At 43.3% G+C, this 22,472-nt stretch overlaps 1 protein-coding gene across 2 annotated transcripts in view; it reads right to left on the bottom strand.

Annotated features, from left to right (window-relative positions):
• The window catches only part of SPATA20 (spermatogenesis associated 20), a 2,234,575-nt gene that overhangs the window by 1,883,305 nt on the left and 328,798 nt on the right, over positions 1-22,472 (bottom strand). For both annotated transcript variants that reach the window (XM_044087351.1, XM_044087352.1), the window contains exon 4: positions 14,250-14,404. In XM_044087351.1, coding sequence (XP_043943286.1) covers positions 14,250-14,404 — 155 coding nt within the window. The remainder of the gene's footprint in view (positions 1-14,249; positions 14,405-22,472) is intronic.

Here is a 22,472-nt window from a genome sequence, read left to right as displayed (position 1 = left end):
TAACCTGATCTCTATCTAAGCGGGCTGTCCCTCGAGCTGTCCTACAAGGCAGTGTATGTACACTGGCTGACTTTGTTTATTGTTTCTGTATTTGCACGGGTGAACCCAGCCCTTAGTAGTTGCCTCTTATCACCAGACTGCTAGCACCCCCTTAGACTCTACTTACTTAGTCCTTTCCCCCTGTATTCTTTAGTCTGCTGTGTTATCTGCACCAACTGACCATCCCTGCTCCCTGCTCTCCCACCCACTATTCTATATACCTCTGTAAACCTCCTCTCCTGCCCCCGGTTACCTCTTTCATACTCTGTTCCCATACTTGCTCTCCGTCCCCCAGTCCTGTACCTGCCACTGCTTATTCCACTCCTTTCACACCCTGTATCACTGTCCTACTTACCAGCTACATTTTATTTTCCTTCTACTTCTTTCCCCTCTCCCATCGTTCCTTCCTAACCCCTACAGCAGATACCTATGGTCAACACACTGTCGACTATCTGCTGATTGCTTTTGCTCACTCCCTAGCTCATCTGTACCTCTCTACACTCTCTTCTAGTACAACTTCTACTGCCTGCCTTACCTGGGTGATTGTCTCTGGATGGCCCTGTATACAGTCTCCGGCTCAACCCGCTCCGTTCACCATCGAAACGCTTGGGCTCACTCCGCTCCCCTACCCTACCCCCATTCCCACCCCCATTCTCATTTGATTTATACCTAGCTTGAGCACCTCCCCCTCCCAACCACCCAATCCCCTTCACCTCCCACAATCCACTACCCTCCCTCACTTCTGCTCCTCCGCTCTATTCACTTCTCCCAGGAAGCAAACTCCTCCCCTCTACTCTCAGCTTATTCACACCCCCTTCAAACTCCACACCACAATGAACTACCTTAAACCCATTCTCACCTATACCCTCCTTCTCAATCTCCTATTCCTATCCTACAACTTTACCTCCTTAAACTCGCAACTAGTCACACACTTCAAATCACCCACTCTACCACTCTCTTGCCCCCCCAATACCAATCTTACAGTAACATAGGCCCTCACCTCTTCATTTACTCAACATCTCTTCTCTCGCCCTTCATACTCCTACACACCCACCAAGCCAAAGCCTCATTTCCAACATACCTCGCAACTATAAAAAACTTAATTTCCATCTACTTCATTCCATCACTCACAAACTGCTGACATCCACCCCAACCCAGGACTCAAAAGCTGTAAACCACAGCACACACTAACTTCCACATACTCCACAACTTCTCTATCCTATTCTCACTCACACCCCCCTCCCTTCCAAAAATCCTCCAACTCAGACCTACTCCTTTTAAATCTCAACCTCCATAACATCCTAAACAAGACCAATGACTTACACGTTAAACTATCCTACTACTTTCCAGATATAGTAGTGTTAACTGAAACCTGGCTAAAGCCCCAGATTAAGGCTACAGAAATTCTAACACCAGGCTACAACATTATATGAATGGATAGGCTCAACAAACGTAGCGGGATGTTGCAGTAATGTTTAGAAATACCCTCAAAATAACCCAACTGAACCTCTCACCTCCCACTATTCCTAACTCAGAATTATTACTCACACACCTTGAAATCAACCCCAATAAAGGAATAGTTATTATAGCCACCTACCTCCCTCCTGGCAACAACCTCCCTAGTATCAAACACCTACTCTCCTGGGCATCCACTGAATTCACCCAAGAAACCTTTATTCTGGGTGACTTTAACTTAGATTGGCTCTCCTGTACTACTAACAGACAATTAACTGCCCAACATGCATCAATAAACACTCCAACAGGTTCTCTACTTTAGACTGGATCCTAACCAACAGACCCAAGCAAGGTCACTTAACCGGATGCCTACCAGACACCCTCAGTAGCCACTGCCTAACATAGCATACAACTAGGGAAAGATCAGACCTAACCAACTATCAACAGCTAAGAAACTTAACAAAAAAAAAATTAATAAGTGACAAATCAGCATACTTCCTATCCTGTCAGCAAAAAAACCAAAACAACCCAAAAACTTTCTGGCATTGTATCAATTAACTCTTAAACCCAGGTCAAACCTCACCCCCCCCAACCTCCTCCAAGAACACTGTCCCCATAGCTACCCAGTTTAACATCCAATTCATCAGCACAGTAATCACCCTTCTGGACAACCAACCAGCTCAGCCACTTACCATCCCTAGCACCACTATAGTCAGTCACAATCCCCTCTTCTTCACAACTATACAAACTACATAAAAACTCTCTTATCCAAACTCAAACCAAGACGCACAACTGCTGACAATCTCCCTAATGAATTCCTGAAATTGGCAGTACCTGTAATTGCATATCCCATCTCAATACTCATCAACCGCTCTATCAATGAACAGCATGTCCCTCGCATTTGGAAAATATCTCATATTATTCCACTCCATAAAGGTGGCCCATCCAAAGAAATAAACTTCCGCCCCACAGCAATCTTCTCCCCCCTCGCAAAATTCCTAGAGAAATGCATCCACAACCAACTCTTAAACTACTTCCTTCTCAACAACCTACTTTCCAACTCTCAGCATGGTTTCCAGCCAAAGCACAGTACTAGTACAGCTCTCCTTGCCTTTACTGACTCCATCCACCAACACTTGAACAAAGGACAATAGGTTGCGTCTATATTTCTACACATGTCTAAAGCCTTCGACACCGTCTCCCACCAGCTCCTTCTTAAACTATCCACCTATGGCCTTAGCTCACCCGCATTAACCTGATTCCACAGTTATCTAACAGTCAACAGGCCACAGTATGGGACTCTCTTTCTCCCCTCTCCTCCCCACCTCTGTGGGAGTCCCCCAAGGTTCCATTCTTGGTCTACTCCTCTATCATATTCACCAATAACCTCTGCATAGCAACCCAGCATGCCTCCATAGTTCAGTATGCTGACGACTCTACCCTTATCTGTTTAGCTCCCTCCACCCTAGATCTCCAAACTAGAATGCAATCTGCTTTTCAGGACATCTAATCCTACCTCTCACAACACCAACTCATTTAAAATCCCAACAAAGCCAAAGTTAAAGTATTTAGAAATAACAAATCCAAAACTTCACAAATCCCCCTATGCATCACCTCTGCTAATGGTACCAAAATTACCCCCACTAACCACCCAATGCCAGGCATGTCACTGCACGCACACACTTCCTAAGTACCCTTCTCTATGGTTCCATTGTTTTCACCAACATCCAGAAATCAGACCTCAATAAACTGGAATCATGTTACCATAAAAATCTCTAAATTTGCCACCAACTTCCCACTCACATCCCATCACTACTCATCACTTTCAGCATTAAACTAGCTAGAGCTACCTAACCCTTCTCTCAATCATCTAGCCTTAACCCACAAAATAAGCTACAATCCCAATAACTGCCCTGTCTTATCCTCCTTAGTTCAACCACACTCCAACCATTGAACTCTCAGATCCTCCAACAAACTCTTACTTAAGGTGTTCCACTCCAACAGTCAATATGGCAACTCCTTCTATTTCCAAAACATAGCCAAACTCTGGAACTCCCTCTCAGAAACCCTAAGGAACATACCCTCACATGATCACTTCAAAACACTACTAAAACACCATCTTAGCAACCACTGGCTATGTTCCTGCCACTCCCCTGCTTAAACACACACTCCTTTCTTGTTAGCTACTCTCAGAACATGCTCTCCTCCTGCTTCTTTGGTAACTTAATTCTTCTCCCTCTACCACCTTAGCCATTGGCTCTCTCAACCTGTAAATAATGCTTTACTTCAGCTTCTTGTTTATTCACTACAGAGCTGCTCTATTAGCAGGTTTTTAGTTCACACCATCCTCTTGTGTTTGTTCATCAAGGTAGATCTTTCCCCGGGATCTACACCAGTAAACACACAATTCTCCTGTAATGTTTCTTCTTGATATTGATGTTTTTGATATTATAAAAATGCACACTATGCATACTATTTTTGTGAAGTTTGTTTTTGATTTGTAAAATTGCATTCTAATTTGTGATAATATGTGTATCTAAAATCTACCTGTATTGTATTTTCTGTGGAGCTTTTCTCCCCGGGCCTCTGCTGAAAATTGGCCTCTGGCCCAGTTGGACATTCCCGGTCAACAAAATGTAATAAATAAATAAATAAATAAATAAATAAATAAAATTTCCTGAACTGGAAGAAGTGGCTGAAGGGGGAGTCCTGGATTCTGAAAAAATTGTTGAATCCACTAAAACAATTCCTTCTTTAGGCAGGATAAAGTTTGGGTCACCTAGGCGAGAAATTCCTCATGTTAAGAATACATGGGAGTAGAAGGACAGCTATATACAACCCCCCCTCGCCCATTTCTACCTTAAATTTACAAAATTGCATCTCCTCAATGCCTGCACCTTAATTTAAAATAAGTGCGTGTGTAAATTTCAACCTTAACCATTTTCCTTGTTTAATTATTCAACCCACTCATCAGTTTTTCTATTTTCCTTGATCAGTCCATCCCTTTTTACATTACCCAGTTACAATTTTCTCCATCCTCAGAATAAAAAGTGTTTTCCTGGGTTTACAGCCTTATGCTGTTTCTAAATTGACCTCTTCCCCACTGTCAAATCCTTATTTCCTGAGCTGTACATTTTTATTTACTCTAACTACTACCCCAGATCTCAAAGACATCATAAATCTGGTATTTTACTGTAAAGTACATCAATACACTATTTGTTGACATGTCCCAGTAATTTCTAGCTCTCTAGGGATTAAAGGCAGCTCTGATGTACCTCTCCTATTCATAACCATTAGACCATATTTACTTACTGGGTATTTATCGCGCAATGTTATCTTAGCCTCTCACTATTTCTTATTATCTTATGAAATCTATTAATATAGTTAAAGCCTCAAATTTCATCACATGACGCTACTTCTTTATACAGCTGTTAAGGCCTCTCTCACACCTAGTCTTTTCCTTAAAGATAAGCAATTAATATTTTGTGATTTTTAATATTACGGTTTACTGTTATAGTGGTTAAACATACTGTGCCTTTCAACACCCTCTAACAATTCTATTAGGTTGAACAAGAGGCATCTGGTTTTCCTTTATTCATATACAGTAGTAACGGCTTTAATAGTGCAGGTGATCTCTATTCCCCCACCCTTTTAATATATGTATCAATTTTACCATCATTTCTATAACAGTTAGCATTTCAAGGCAAGTCATTTTTTTACTCTTTGCGCCCTTCAGAAAATCTTGCAGTTGAACACTGCTATGTGATGACGAACCAAAGCACCAACTCATCTCTCATTGGGATAGCCTTTTCACAGTCTCTTTTCTTTATCAAGTCAAATTCCTAAATTAAAAGCATTATCAAATGATCATAGAATCCTAATGAGAAACTTATTTGCTGCAGCTGTTTTCACTCCTTTCCGGTTTTCTCCAGGATTAGTCTCTTTACACTATCTACAATATTCCTCTTCCCACTCAAACTATCCAAATTCGTCCAGCTGCCCCTAGTCTTCTCCTGGTAGCCCATTCTCCTCCACTGACTGCAGTTTTAGTCTGTCTTTCTGCTCCTCTGCCTCTCTTCCATTTTTCTTCTGTATACAGGGAAAGGCTTCAGGGGCCATTTCTCCAAGGATGTTCTTTCCTCCCCTCAGGGTTTTGAGTTGCTGCTGTTTATCCTGTGTTTCTACTTTCAACCCTTGTAACTGCTAGCATCTTTCTAGTTGCTCATCTACCCTGGTCGGGTTGGTGAATGTTTTAGAGCCTTGGGGAAGAATATCTTTAGAGTGGCAGGATATAGCAAAATCTTAAGTTGCCTAGACAGTTTAAAGTGAGGTATAAAGTTGCCTTTTTTTTTTTAAATTCTGGTGCCACTGAAAAAACTGTGATCAACAAAGACCCTTTGTTAGCCAATCATCAGCATTTTGCCCTTTTTCTACAACTCAGTAAGCATTATCTCTTTTTTTGCAAATAGGTTTGTACTTTTATTATAATAGATCTGGGGAACCGCTGACCTGGTCTTGAGGACCAAAGCATGCTGTGTGCTCTTTCCAATTGAAAAGCTTGTATCAGTAACCCCAACTATCGGGCCTAAACGTCTCACACACAAGCCATGCAGTCTTTTCCCTAGGATCCCTCTGGTACATCTGCAGACGAGATTCTCCCTTCTACTTCTGTCTTTGATTTCTACTGACTTCATCGTGTGTTCTTTTTCTGTCATTAACAACTCTTCTGTTTTTTTTCCTGCAAGCCCTTCTCCTCCTTTTATAGTATCACTAACTCATCCGAGTGCTTGATCAGTGCATCTTCCATTTCTTCAATTTTCTCATCAGTTTTCTTAATGTTATCGAGTAAGGAATCCCCTTTACTGATCATTTCAGTATACACAGTTTTCCATTTTGCCACCCAAGCTTTCCTTGTCTGAATTACTCACTTGGGGATGATTTGGTTCAGACAGCTCAACAGCAGCTTGCTGGTTTGTACCATGTACTGCCATCTCCCTTTTCTCTGTTCTACTATTTAGTTGCTGCTGCTTTTTTTATGCATGTACACAGTGTCCTTGCCCTTTCAAGTATCTATCTCCTGAATATGAGAATGCAAGTTAAAATCCTAGTATTATACTTTTACTTGCATGGCTGGTTGGGAGCCAACACCTCGTAGTTTATTATTCAAGTGCTATATGGGAAGATCAAAGCTCTTTTCTTTTTCATTGGGAACTCCACAAAGATAGTATGAGAGTCCAAGGACATAGTAAACTTAACTAAAATGGCCACTATTTTCTTTTTGTTAAGGTAGGCCAGGATTGTGTAATGTCAGGTTCAAACAATCTTGAGTCTGAATTCCTGACAAATATCTCAGTTACTGAGATATGTTCTAATCCTAGGCAATAAACAAGCTAACCATGAAAATCTTAAAAAAAAAAAAATGATGGACACAAGTGCATCTACTAGCTTTAACATGGGCAGACATGCTCTATTAATTCATGCTGGGCATATAACTTTCACACATGAAGACAGTCTTTGTAAACAAAACTAGAAGAGTTCTGGTTGTACAGAAAACAGAAATAAAAGGGTTACTCAATGGGTTACTTATCTGCTATGTTCTTTAGTCAATGCCTGAATTCAGGGCTTAATGAATACATACTCTATGCAGAACTGCACACTGTACATTTTGCAAACGTAGCAAGAAAGAACTGAATATGGAGCAAGTATCAACTTTATACAAACTATATGAAGGCATGTGATGAAAGATGACATCAGCCCAGCCGAGGAGGGAAGATGTTTAGCTTTAAAAGTCTGGCCAGATGGCAGACATCTACCTGCAGTAGAGTTTCCTGAATTTATGACTGTAATAGTGGGTAACATGAAGACCATAACTTATAAAACTGGGATGATAAAAAAAAGAAGTTATGTTCTTACCATAACGTTCCATGTGAGTTGTTCATCTCGCCTTTGTTCTTACACGTGGGTACGGAGCTGATCCATTGGCTCCGTGTCAGCCGCATTCCAAGCTCTAGATCTCTGAGAAGCTTGAGACACAGTCCCTATCCCATGATGCTCTGCTGCCCAACCCCAGATCTAGTTTGCTGAACCCAGGAAGAAACACAACTAAGCAACCCAATATAACAAAGTAACTATTTACAATTAGTTAAGAGATAACCTGGCTGGCAAGAGGATACTAGCAAGACCAACCAGACCACCAGCCATACCCATTCTTCCAGAACATGAAGGGGGAAGGTGGGAGGGAGTGTAAGAACAAAGGCGAGATGAAACTCACATGGAACGTTATGGTAAGAACATAACTTCTTTATGTGAAGTTGTTCAATCTCGCCGTTTGTTCTTACACGTGGGTAGCGTCCCAAGCACCCTAATCCTGGGTGGCTCACGGGAGTAGATTCCTGAGAACATTGGAACCAAAGGAAGCACTGTCCCTGGACGCCCTGTCCAATTTGTAATGAGTAATAAATGTATGAGGTTTGGACCAAGTAGCCGCTGCACAAATGGTGTCCAAAGGTAAACGAGCTGCGTGAGCTAGGGATGTAGAAACAGCTCTGGTAGAATGAGATTTCACTTCACATTCTGAAGGTTGATGGGTTGAAGAATATGCAAACTTTATACAATCAGAAAGCCATTTGGACAATGTAACTTTGGATACTGAAAGGCCCTTCTTATTGTCTCTGCATGGGAAACAAATAGTTGATCTGATTTTCTGAATTCTTTTGAACATCAAGATTTTGCAACATGTATTCCAATTTACTGGCATGATGCCTGAAAAAAGTGGGAAGTTCAATGGACTGGTTCAAGTTCGCTTCGGAACAGACCTTCGGGAGAAAGGATGGATTTGTTCTAGAGACACCCTGTGGGGGTGAAAGACCAAATATGGGGGCCTAATAGAGAGTGCTTGAAGTTCAGAAACTCTACACGCCGAAGTAATGGCCACTAAGAAAATGGTCTTCCAAGACAGGAACTTCAAAGGACAAGAAGATGCAGGCTCAAAAGGGGAAGCATGAGTTGAGACAGCACCAAATTTAGATTCCAGGGAGTAATCAGATGTCTGATAGGGGGTCGAAGGTGAGGAGTCCCTTTCAAAAAGGCTTTACATAATCTGTGGCACATAATGTTAGAACCTCCGCATCCCACATGGAAGTTAAATATGGCCGCCAACTGAACCCTTATAGTAGCGGCTGCCGCACCATCATGGAAAAGTGAAGACAAAAATTCCAGAATGCTATGAATAGGGGCGATAAAATGATCAATACCATGTTGAGAAGCCCAATGACCAAAATCGTTTCCATTTGCTGTTATACAGTTTCCTGGTGGAGACTTCGAGAGGAAACTAGAATATGCTGAACTGCGGGAGACAAATCAGGAGACCTGGCTAGGTTGGGAGGTGGAGCAGCCAAGCTGTCAGTTTGAGGGAGACAAGAGAGGGGTGAAGAACTCCCGACGAATGAGTCAGAAGGTCTGGCACTGGGTCCAGAACCCAAGGTTCTTCCACTTGGTATTGTTGAAGGAAGGGGAAACATATCTGCCGAGGCCAAAATGGGGTTATCAGAATAACAGTCCTTCCCAGGTTTTTGGCTTTCTGTAAAAATTTGGGGATCAGTGGGGATGGAGGAAAGGCATACAGAAGACCCGAGGGCCAATCGTGTACAAGTGCGTCCCTTGGGATGTCCCCTGGTGGAGGGTACAGGGCAAAGTAGCTTCTGCATTTGGCATTCATCGGGGATGCAAAAAGGTCGCAGCAAGGCTGGCCCCATTTGCGGTATATCATTTCTGCCACTCGTTCTTTGAGGGACCACTCGTGAGGCAACAGAATGGCTTTGCTCAATTTGTCCGCTATCATGTTGGATGACCCCGGGATGTGCATTGCTATCAGTAAGTGCTCGGTGGATACAGCCCACTGCCAAATTCTCAGGGCCTCTCGGCATAAGGGTTAATATCTGGTTCTCCCTTGCTTGTTGATGTACCAGAATACAGACATGTTGTCTGTCTGTACTGCAATCGTCTCTCAAGGTAGAGAGTCGCGAAAGTGTTGCAACGCTAGGAACACCGCTCTCAACTCCAAGGCATTGATGCGCAAACTGGATTCCATTTCTGACCAAGTACCTTGGACAGTTCTTCCCTGACACAGCCCCCCCCCCCACCCTATCAGGGAAGCATCCGTGGTCACTGTGGCTGTGGGAGGGGGGAGTACAAATGGACGACCTACAGTAACTTTGTGGCTGTTCAACCACCAAAGGACGTCCTTTTTGCAAGTATTTGTCAGCATAATCTTGTGTGACATTGGAAGTTGTTAAGACCACTGTGTGAAGAGTAACCATTGGAGTATCCTCATGTGCATATGCCCCAAAGGAACCGCTATGAGAGTCGTTGCCATGGGACTTTCTTTTCCATCAACAAAAGGGATACTTGGTTTCGTAAAGAGATTACTTGTTCTTGAGGCAATCTGACCAGGGTGGTGGTGGTGTCTAGATCTTCTCCTATAAAGGAAATATGCTGCGACGGCGATAAAGCATATTTTTTGAAATTTAAGGTTATGCCCAACTGGGAGCACAGGCTGATAGTGTAATCTCTGGCGTGAATCAGTTGATGCCTGGTGGTGACGGTGAGGAGCCAGTCGTTGAAATATGGAAACACCCGCAATCCTAAATGTCTCAGGTGAGCCGTGACCACATTTGGTGAACACACTGGGGGCTGTGGTGAGACCAAAGGGCAGAGCTCGGAATTGGTAGTGACTGGCCCCCAGCCGGAAATGCAAGTGATCTCTGGATAGCCTAGCCATTTTGATCTATCGAGCACATCCAAATCGCCTGTTTCGAGAAACGGAAGTATCGACTTAAGTGTGACCTTCCGGAAATGTTCCTTTTTGACAAAGGTATTTAGTTTGCTGAGGTCTAAGATGGGCCTCCAGTCCCCTGTTTTCTTTGGAACTAAAACGAACCTGGAGTAAGCTTCGGATCCTATCTAGTCCGCTGGGGCTGGCTGGATGACTCTTTTCCAGCAGCTTTTGAATTTCTATGGCTACTAGATTCCGCAGACTGGGTGGAAAGTCTGGGATTCTTGCATGAATGGAAGGGGATTCTGAAAAGGGAATGATGTAACCTCTGGTAATTATATTTTTCCCCAGGAATCTGATGCAATTCCAAGCCAGGCATCTGGGTATAAAGCTAGGTGATTCCCGACTGCCTCCAGAGCAGGACGGTCTGGCCTCCTCTCAGGAGCACTGATGGGGCTTGCCAAGGAACTGCTCCTGTCATCCTGGTTCTGCAGACCTCCTCTGCCGCCTGGGCGACGTCTACCATTATGCCCCCTCCTCTGCCCCTGGAGGGGGGGGTTCACCATGTGTTCTGGAAAGCTCCTTGGGATTTCTGGAACCACATTTTTCCACCCTTCAGCCCTTTGAGGTATGGTCTAGTGGGAGTGGAAAAATGGACTCCTACGGCAGACAGAGTCTTTCTTTCCTGCTCACACCTAGTGAGTGTCTCCTTGACTTTAAGCCCAAACAAGGAAGAGCCATCAAATGGGGTATTAACAAAGGAAGACTTGAAGGCTTCCCGCAAAGGAGCATAAGTGCGCATTTAGGATCGTCTCCGCAGAGCTATCGCTGAACCTGCTGCCTGGCTCGATCCCTCGGCTGCATAAGAAATGAGCCGTATGGATGAGTTTACAATGGAATTAAGGATGTTAAGCTGTGCCGTCACTTTCTCGGAGACTGCATCATCTGTGTTGCCCTGTAGAGCATCTCCAAGCTCTTTGAGGAGACCTCGTTAAAGATGGGTAAAGTGGGTTAAATAGTTAAGTGATCTCATTGCAAATGTCGCAGAACTAAAGATGCGTTTCCCATATCTGTCCATTGTCCTGGAATCTTTATTAGGAGGATGGACAGAAGAAGAGGTCTGTGTCATCTCTTTCTTGGTAGCCACCGCCACCACCATGGCATCGATGGGGACTCCGTTTGTAAGAAAGGACTTATCCTAAGGAGAGGTGATAAATTTGTTGGGCCTCTGAGGGACCGATTCCATGGAATCAGGAGACTCCCACGCCTTTTGAGTGATCAAGTCCATTAAATCGTCAAAAGGCGGAGTAACCCAGGAGGTGGAAGGTTGAGACCCAAAGGCCTTCAGGAGCACTGACTGATCCTCAGTAGGGGTAAGGGACTGCCAGTCACCCCTCTGCTTAAGTATTTCTAGGACATCTGCAAATGAGACATCCTCTGAGGGGGACCCTTCTGATTCTTCTAAGTTGGTGTCTGATGTCAAGGATTCCTGAGGGGAATCCAAGTGCCACCTCTTGCACAGTCTGTTCCTAGGGACTTCATCAGTGGGGGCATCTGGTGAAGTCTCTGTAGAGCAAGGGTCACCTGATGGGGTTACCTGAGGCTCTGGGTCTCGACGCTTGGTAGGAACCTGTGATGTAGAGACATAACAGGGCCCTTTAGGGGAGAAAGAGGTAGGATCTGAAGAGGTAAAAGTCTTAACAGACATGACCTTCCTCATGGCGTCGAAGGCACCGGTGTCTCAGCCCAAGGAGTCCGCCGGTTTCCGAAGAAGATGGCAGTCTCCTCGGGGCCGAGACCAGGGGCTCTGAAACAGAGAATAGAGCTGAGCTCAACTGCGCCGAGGCCCCGAGAGGAAGAGTCAGAACCAAAGCCTCGGTTCGACTCTCCCCCCCCAGAACCAGTGAGAAAGTGTCGGCTCAGAGACCCTTTGATCGGAACCGAAGAGGCCAAGGTCGACGGGGCCGAAGGCACCGGAATAGGCCTCAGCTCAGAGGGTTCCACAACTATCAGGTCCTCACCTTCTGGCTCGGAAGGCTCGAGTGGTCTCGGAGGAGGAGCAGAAATCATGATGGGGGGTGTCGGGCTTCAATGTCAGATGAGATGAAGCCGAAAGCAATTTGGCCAAGGCCGGGTTCTCCAAGAGTCTCTGCCCTACATGGTCCACATCGACATCTGAGAGGGTCCTGGAAGAATGGGTCGAAGAAGCCGAAGAATCCACTGACCGAAGGAGCGGAGACTTTAAAACCTCTGATACCGGTTCCAAACTCGGGACTTGGCTCTGAGACAAAGGTTCGGTTATTGGCTCCAAGGGCTGAGGAGCCGGCGACCGAATCTTCCCTGAGGTGCTCGGAGCCGATGACTTGGGCTCTGATGACATCTTGGAAGACTCCGACCCCTTCGAAGATTTGGAGGTTTGTTCAGACTTATCTAAAGACTCTAGGAAGTCTGACTTTAAGCGGCCTCTATCAATAATCTTCCTACGCCTTTCCAGCATAACTTTGCCACTAAAAGAGTGGCAGATGGAACAGTACTCTTGTGGTGTAAAGGCCATAAGCAATAAACGTATGAATTGTGGTGGTTGGTGATGGACATCTGACAACAGCCACACCACTTGAACCCTGATCTCTGTTTCTCTGACATATGTAAAAAAACGAGTAAACAGCACAATTGCTAAAGGTTCAGATCCCTGAACTTTACAGATATTAAGACCACTAACAATCACACAAAACGTTCAGATCCCTGAACACTCACTAACTCTATTTTACAAAAACAGCAAGTATTAGCAAAAAAGGTACAATAACTGACAGAGCCCTGTCAAAAAATGCAACTAAAGAAACGGCCAAAGGCCTAGGAGCAACCGCTCCTAAGAAAACACACAAAGCACATGCTAAGTATCTCAAAAAAAAAAAACACAAACAGGAAATATTTAGACTACGACTACTACTACATATCAAAAACTATCACAAGTATTGACAATTTTCTGTCAAAAGACAAGAAAAAAGGTACTGGCCCAAGCTTCTTGCAAAGAGCGTGAGATCAGTTGCAGTGGCACACTAGATCTGGGGTTTGGCAGCAGAGCATCATGGAATAGGGACTGTGTCTTGAGCTTCTCAGAGATCTAGATCTTGGAAAGCGGCCAACTCGGAGCCGATGGATCGGTTCCGTACCCACGTGTAAGAACAAACTGCGAGATTGAACAACTTCACATCACTGGATTATGTTACTACTGCACTTTCCCAAGAATATACAGCTATCGTTTGTACTGTCACCGCAGTCCACCGATGTTCTGTAGTGCTTTGTTCTAATAATGTTTAGCTCATCTCTAGGCAATCCAAAACCCTCATGTACAATAGTTTCAGTATATACTGTATAAACAGACAGACAAGCTTGTAGAAAAGACATGGGCTGAAAAATAAACTTGATGCAGAGCTGTAGCAAGGGAATTTGCTGTCCTGGGCCACACTCATTTTAAGTCCCCTTACTGTCCAACTGCTTGTTCTCACTTAGTAAGAGACTGTAAAAACTGTAAAGCTTATCCTTAACATAAGCAATGGATCCTACTTTTAAAAAAATAAATAGTATTGACTGTTTACAAGCTGTTACTAAATGACTGAGATCTCTTACAAACAGATTGTAAACTTGAGTGATAAACTGCTCCTGCATTTTTACAGGTATATAGCTTGTGAACTGCTTTTGAAAAAGAACAATTTGACAGATAGTTTATAAGCCGTGTCTATAAATGATCTCTTCTTGACCGCTTTGTAAGTTACTATTTTTTTTTAAAAGTTCGGCAACCCGTACAACTTGATGCCCAGAGCCAACTCCTTGTTTACCCTTCTCACCCTGCAAAACTGAGTTTGTTCTGGCAAAACTGAGAGAAAGAATATGAGTCAAAGTTAAAATACTGCTGCAAAAAAAAAAAAACAAAAAAAAAAAAAACCACAACAATAACAGTAATAATTTTAAAAAAAGCCATCACCTGCACAAACGTCATGTAAACTTTGTCCACATCTGGGCGTTCTTCTCGATCCACCTTAATGGCAACAAAACTGTCATGAAGGATCTTCCCAATCTCCTCATTCTCAAATGATTCCTTTTCCATTACATGACACCAGTGACATGTTGAGTAGCCCACTATGATGCAAAGTAAAACACATTAAAAAGACACAGACAAGGCAAATCTATACTTTTATAAAAGCCAGATAAGGCATAATTCTACTGTGTCAATCTACAGGTCTAAAAATAACTGTGCTTAAAAATTCAGAAATATTCTGAGAAAAGTTACACTATTGCATTAACACACTGATGCATCTGTCAAGACTATACCAGTTACGAATGAAAATCCCAGGGGTTGGAAGTATGCAATAGTAGTGAACCCAAAGCTCTTGTCTGAAGTTATATGGGATGAGGGTCTTTTAATTAAGACTCTGAATATTGCGGTATGCCCTGTGATAAAACAGCTGTGTTGATTTGGGCTTCAGCCGGAGATTCCAAATAGCACATCTATAACCAGCCTGACCAAGATTTGAGTCAGTGTAAGAGCTGCCTTATGCTGTCTGGCAATCACCTACTACCCAAACAGCATAATGCAGCATGATCGATTATTTACAAAATGCCTTTGGAAGAAAAAATTTTGCATACAGACAACCAAGAAATCAAGAATGCAAGTAGTACATCACACAACAACACTTACCATAACTCACAAGACACTATATGCTAAGGTTCTTAAGACCAACTTACCTAAAGCACAAAGACTTCAAAACATAACATGTGCATTAAATACCCTCATCAACACTCTCAAGACTGCAAAGCCTACCACATCATATAGCACAGTCATAGCTAAGCCCATAAGGGGGACATCTACCCTAACAAATATTTTAGTAATATTAGACTCCTTTGTAAGACATACAGATGTAGGCTGAGCCTGGTAAGAGTGATGGCCAGCTGCTTGTCTGATGCCAGGATCCATCAAATTATGCATACACTCAAGTCTTTGAGCAAAATATACCAGTACGACTGTCATGGTACACGTGGGCATTACAGACTTGAGATGTACATCCCTGGATTGTATGAAGAGACATATTTTGGAGTTCTCTTACTGAGAGTTCTAGGCAGGTATGAGCCTAGCATTCTACCTTCCCCAAGGCTGTCACAAATAAGAGCAAAAAAATAACCAATAATTAGCTTGGTATTTTGGTGTAATTCTAATGTAAAATACTTCAGCATGGGAGGGCATGATCGATAGACCATGCTGCTTCGCCAGGAATGATCTGCACCCATCCCCACCTAGGTTTCTGATTACTGGCTAAGGCATCCTCCAAACCATAATGCCTTTTTTAGCCAATGTCAACTAAATATACTTACCAACATAACTACAAAAGCAACGGATAATGTGAATGTGTTAATGATAAATAGTAGGAACCTTAAAATCTCAACTCCCTATAAGCCCTCATCATCTTAAAGGACGTAGTCATCTACATAATGACTGAGATATGGTTGAAATCGGCAGACAGTACTATGGCTGTACAGGGCTATAATGTCTTCCACACATTTATACCAGCTACGATGCAGGAAAGAAAAAAGGTTGGAGGTGTCTCAATATTTATCTCAAAGTGTCTTACATGTGGGATGGTTAAAGAGCAGGATGCATTAGAAGAAATGTCCAGCTCACCATCAGTAAAGTCCCTTACCACTTTATAGCCAGTTATAGACTCCCTCTATGACTTTAGATAAGCATAACACCTACATGCAAGAACTGGAGTTACTCAGCATTAAACACAAAGTCATTTGCTTGGGTGACTAACTATCCAAGTCTAAACAGGGAAATGTACACCACCACTACTAGTGCACAAGCACTGAGATTCCTGGACATTATGAATACAAATGCTGTGGAAGAATTAGTGAGAGTACCAACTAGGGAAAAAAATATCCTAGACTTTAACCTTAATAATATGGTTGAGTCGTGCTCTGTCCCTAGTGTATCATGTTCACTAATCAGGTCAGACCATGAAACTGTTTCCCTTGAAATAAAACTAAAACCTGAGATCATAGCAACCTCCTAGAATACTCAGAAATTTATCCAGTGCAAACTTTCTACTTCTAAGTGGTATATTAGCAAATTTCAATGCCCCCCCAATCCAGTAATCTCCACTGAATATGCAAAGTCATTCACTATGAGCCTATTAACATATGTCAACAACTACAGAGAGGCAGCTGTATCTTATAAAAACAAGATAAGGACTAACCTCAATAACAAACAACCTTGATGAAACCACAATATTAGCAAGCTTTACAATAAAAGAAAGAGAATTATAGCCAAAAATCAGAAGAATAATTCACAGCAGACTAGACCTATCATTAGTAAAATAAACACTGAGAACTTTAATTAAACCACCAATGTCGAGCTTGAGGCAAAAACAGCCACCCAAGTAAAGAACAATCACAAAGCTTTATCTATGTTTGCAACCTCAAGAGCTCTACACAGTAATGCGCTGTGCTGATTGTGAATGACAACACCTACACTGAAGCTGAAGACACAGCAAAACTATTACCTGATAAATTCAGCTCTAACTTCTCCTGTCTTTCACCTTGTATTACCTCATAAGAAATTTATTTAACAGACACCAGCCCCCCCCCCCCCTCCAACTTTCACAAATGGCCAAGTCCTGAAAGCACTGTCAAAGCCCAGGAATGAGCCCTGACAATATCTCAGGATGCATCTTAAACAGCATGATTTATCTAAACACCTAGAATGCTACTTCAACACAGCCTCCACACATGCTTTGCACAAAGCGAATGGAGGACAACAGCATTCATACCACATTGATCCAAGTAATTACCGATCCATAGCCTCATTTGTAAGGTAATAGAAAGACTAATCATGACATTAACACATAAGGGCATAGGAAACCTCCAAACACAGGACCTATCCCAGGCAAAAAGACATTTAGGTCTTCTGTGCTGAAGAACCACTGTAGTACAATTCCTCTGAAGTATAAAGGCTGCCAACAACAATGGTCAGACATACCAGGATACTCAACTTTCTTACTAAAGTTATTTTAACGTTGAAAAAATGATTCTTATTTAGAGTGCACTACAGGTCTAGTAATCAGCCCATTTTCATACTTCTGTAGGAAGATCACCAGGTCATATCTACTTTGACAGAATCAGCTCTCAGTAGTGATCAGTGTGTTCCAAGTCATATTTTAGCAAAACACAACTGTGTAAGAATTCACCGTAACCAGTAGATGCTTGAGCAGATCACTGCTGCAGTAGTCCTTCTACAACGACTTCAACCTCAGAAAACTCAACATCTAGCCTGACTTCAAAAGCTCAGTGCACTTCTCCCACCTGGCTGAGCAGATGACTGCCTTTCTGGGATGCATGCAAGTGCTCTGCATAAAACTGACCTATACCAGTGCCATTTTAGAGCCTAATTTCGTTCCTTGACATAGTCATAAGGATTCTAACTAAGCAGGAAAATACATGGACATTTTCTGGGACTGAAAGTCTGTTCAGACATGAGAATGCCTGAGGCCCCGAGAAGTAGGGGGAAAGAGGCAAGTTTATAGGGAAAACTTATCCCAGCTCAGCTCCATCATGCTCAAGGGAGATAAGGCATGCTGGGACGGCACTAATACTGCAAAAATGACCTACCTAAAAATCTAACATAGTAGTACGTTTACACAAAGTACAGTTTTGTACCTCCAATAAATGTAGATGTTCGAGTACTAATACAGCTGCAGTCATAACAGATGGGTTCCTCGGTCAGCCGAATTCCAAAGTCTAGGTCCGGCGTCAGTTGTCGTCGCTTCTTCCCTGATGTCAGTGCGCCAGGGGTATAAAAGAACCAGCCAAAGCCATTTTCTTCAGTTCTTCAGCCCCCAGAAGGAAGGCAATACACAAATTTGTGTAATAAAGCAATGCAATATAATCAAAATGCAGTAGTTGCAAGCAAATACACCATAAAAGAATACCCCAATCAGGTTGTATGAGGAGGTGTTAGCCAATAGGCCTGTCCCAAGAGGAGAAGGAGGGAGGGAAACCTGGACTGCAGCTGTATTAGCACTCGAACATCTACATTTATGGTAGGTACAAAACTGTACTACGTTCATCGTGCATACAGCTGCAGTCATAACAGATGGGTAGAATCCCAAAGCTAAGAAAGGGGTGGTAGGCACTAGGTGGAACTAGGAGGAGCCAAAATGCCCTGCAAGACTGCAGTGGCAAAGCCTGCTCTAGATTTGGAGTATAATGGTAGGTTGTAGTGCTTGGAGAAGGTATGCACAGAACTCCAAGTGGCTGCTTCCAAAATATCCTTGGTAGGAACTCCTCTGAGGAAAGCTGCAGAGGTGGCTGTGGCCCTGGTGGAATGAGTTCTAATGCCTGTAGGTACTGTTTTGCCATGAAAGGAATAGCAGAAGCGTATGCAGTGGGCTATCCATTTTGAGATTGTCTGTTTGGAAATTGGCTTTCCTTGAGCTCCTACAGCATAGGACACAAAGAGCTGTTCTGATTTTCTGAAAGGCTTTGTTCTGTCCAAATAATAACGCAGTTGTCTGTGGATGTCCAAGGAATGTAGTAATCTCTCCCCTTTGTTTTGAGGATTAGGGATAAAAAGTAGGTAAATGTATGGCCTGATTTAAAGCTACCCTGGATACCACTTTAGGCATAAAGGACGGGTTGGTTCGTAAGGAAACTCTGTCCTGATGGAAGATGATAAAAGGCTGGACAGCCATGAGAGCCTGTAGTTCTGAAACTCTACGAGCTGAGGTGATAGCCAGAAGGAAAGCTGTTTTCCAGGACAAATATTGCAAATCTGATGAGGCAGCTGGTTCAAAGGGAGGCAAGGTCAGTTTTTCCAGAATGAAATTAAGATCCCAAGCAGGTATTGGTTGTTTCCTTGGAGGCCTTAGATTCTTAGCCCCTCTGAGGAACTGTCTTAAGAGAGGGTGAGAGAATAGAGGTGGATCAGTGTTGTAATTCTGCAGAAATGGCTGAGGCATGGATTTTGATGGAGGAGAATGAAAGTCCACTGCTTAGCAGCTCAGCCAAATATTGTAGTATTTGAGGTAAATTCAGTTTTCCAGGATCCTGGCCCTTTTTCTCGTTCGACACAAAACTGTTTCCATTTTGCAGAGTAAGCTTTTCTAGTTGATTGCCTTCTGGCCTCCAAAATGACATCTTGCACCTCCTTGGAGAGTAGGGCCTGTTGTGATGCTAAGGAATCTTCCATGTGGCTAGATTGAGTGTTTTTAGCTGGCTGTGAAGAGTTTTGAAGCTGTGCTGAGTAAGAAGAAAAGGCATTAGAGGCAGGGTCCATGGTGGGGAATGCGTCAGGCTCCTCAGGAGTGGGTGCCAGTGTTGCCTTGGCCAGTCCGGAGCAATGAGAATCATCTTTGGTCTGCCTGCTCTGGTTTTCAATAGAACTTTGGGCAGCAGAGGAAGAGGTGGGAAGGCATAAACTGTCATTGCTGTCCAACTGAAAGAGACAGCGTCCACTCTCCAGGCCTTTGGGTGGAAAATCCTTGAGCAGAATTTTGTCAATTGGTGATTTTTGTGGGAGGCAAAGAGATCTATGTCTGGCCTTCCCCATTCTTGTATTATTTCTGTAAAAACTTTTGGATGCAATTTCCATTCGCGTGGATCTGTCATATTCCTGCTTAGGTTGTCTGCCAGCGTGTTTTCCTTGCCTGGCAAGTACTGTGCTTGTAGTTCCATTTGTAAGTCCATGGCCATGTTCCAAAGTGACATGGCCAGTCTGCATAGGGGGTAAGAATGTGTTCCTCCCTGTTTGCTTATGTACCACATAAGTGTGGTGTTGTCCGTTCTTATCAATAGTTGACCTGGTTGGAGAAGGTCCTTGAAAGCTATGATAGCATTTATTACTGCTAGCATTTCCTTCTGATTGATGTGAAGGTGCTTTTCTTTTTGGGTCCATTTGCCCTGAATGCACCAATCTGTCATGTGCGCCCCCCAGGCGTAGTCCGAGGTGTCTGTTGTGATGACTTGATTTGCTTGAGGCTTGCTGAATGGAAGACCTGTGTTTGTTTGACATGCTTGAGCCCACCACAGAAATTCCTTTTGCAGACATGGAATTAGTGGTATTATTGTTTCCAAACTGTGGCTGTGTTGAGACCATATGTTTTTCAGCTACCATTGTAGTTTCCTCATATGCAGCTTTGCACATGGAATTAGTAAGATGCAAGATGCCATGAATCCCAGAGGCTGCAGGATTTTCCTTGCAGTCAGCCTGGTGCAATTTGCTAGTGCTCTGAAGTATTGAATTAGTTGCCCCTGCTTCTCTGGCGTGAGGTAGGCCATCTGGGTGTTTGTCTCCAAATTGGCACCCAAGAAAATTATCTTCCGAGAGGGTATTAGGCTTGATTTCTTTTTGTTGACTGTGTATCCCAGAGAATTCAACAACATTATTACATAAGCCAGATGTTTCAGAAGAATGTGCTTGCTGTCCGCTTGGATCAGGCAGTCATCCAAATAGGGGTATATTTGTATCCCTTGAAGTCTGCAGTAGGCAATTACTGATGCCAGGCATTTTGTGAATACTCTGGGCGCAGTAGATAAGCCAAAGGGCAATGCAGAGAATTGATAATGGTTGAACCTGCAAGAAATCTGAGGTACCTTCTGCAATTTTGTCTGATTGGGACATGCAGGTATGCCTCCTTGAGGTCCAGTGTTACCAGCCAAGACTCCTTGCCCAGCATGGGAAGAAGTTGCTGTAGAGTGAGCATCTTGAATTTTGGTACTAGTAGAAATGTGTTTAGGATGGACAGGTCCAAAATAGGTCTCCATTCTTTTCCCTTCCTTGGTACCAGAAATAGCCTGGAATAAAAACCTTGACCTTGTTCGTGCGTAGGTACCTCTTGAATAGCCTTCATGTTTATGAGATCTGTAATTTGCCTTTGTGCCTCTGCCCTTTGATTGTGTGGCAGGTTTGGTATGCCTATCATTTTTGGAAGGGTGTGAAAATGGAATTTGTAGCCTCTGTTTATAATGTCCAGGATCCATTTGTCCTTTGTGACAATATGCCAATTTTTTGAAAATAATGCCAGCTTTCCTCCTAAGAGGGCTGCTATTTGAGACTTGCTTGGCATGCCAAGGGGAAAGTCATTGGGTTTGCTTTCTGAAAGATTGTGAGTTATCCTCACCATCTCTTTGTGTAGGAGCTTGCCATTGTCTGCCTCTAAACGATCCTTGGGTATGTCCACTGCCCCTCGGGCGCCTGTATCTGCCTCTTTGGGGTCTGTCCGTGGCAGGAAAGGACCAGTTTTTGGAAGGCCAATTTCTACTAAAACGTGGGGGTTGTACCTGTAGAAAATCTTTCACAGTTTGCATTGATTTAGTCTTTTCCTCCATTTTCCTTAATACCTCCTCAGCATTAGCACCAAATAGTACATCCTTTTGAAGAGGGGCGTCTAGTAATTTAGCTTTGACATGATCAGGCAAGGCTTGTTCCTTGAGCCAGGCATGCCTACATATGACTGATCCTGTAACAGCAGCTCTACATGAGGCCTCTAGAGCATCAAAACCACATTGTAAGGTATGCTTACCCACCTGTTCTGCACTATGCATCAAATCCTGCAACTCCTTCAAGTCAGGTTGTTCAGGTTGTGACATTTTACTTTTCAATTGTGATAACAAAAACTGTTGGTATTTTAGCATATGGAACTGACAGTTTAAGGCCCCAATGGTTAAGGTAGCAGAGGTATATACCCTTTTTCCCCACCTTTCTAAGGATCTGGAATCTCTCTTGGAAGGTAATGGATTTTTAGCAGTGGAGGCCTTAACTCCCTTGGGACCCTGTGAGATGGTTTCTGGGTCAGCAGCATGGCTTTTGTATAGAAACTGGTGTGAGTCAGGAACCCTGTAGTACCCGTCAGGCTTAACTGGAGCTAGAGGTAGAGAGTCCGGGTTAAGGCAGGCCTCCGAGTAAACATCATCTAGGATGTCCAAGACAGGAGGTATAGCCAGAGGCCTGTGCTGAGGTAGCAAGAGAAATTCCCTAAGCCTTTTCTTGGAATCTGAATAATCTTGGCCTTCCCAGTGGAAGTGTTCCCTTAAGGTATGCAAAGTTTCCCCAAATGAGTAATCCTCAGGGGGGGATACAGAAGGGATGGACTCCTCCGTATCAGAGTCTTCAAAAGGGGAGTAAGAATGTTCCTGATCATCAGAGTGCTCTGAAATA

The sequence above is a fragment of the Protopterus annectens genome, chromosome 11.part0, assembly GCF_019279795.1.
Source record: "Protopterus annectens isolate FY-2018-M chromosome 11.part0, PAN1.0, whole genome shotgun sequence".
In the NCBI taxonomy this organism is placed as follows: domain Eukaryota; kingdom Metazoa; phylum Chordata; order Ceratodontiformes; family Protopteridae; genus Protopterus; species Protopterus annectens.
The sequence above is the reverse complement of the archived record's forward strand: the minus strand, read 5'-3'. Positions and strand labels throughout refer to the sequence as shown.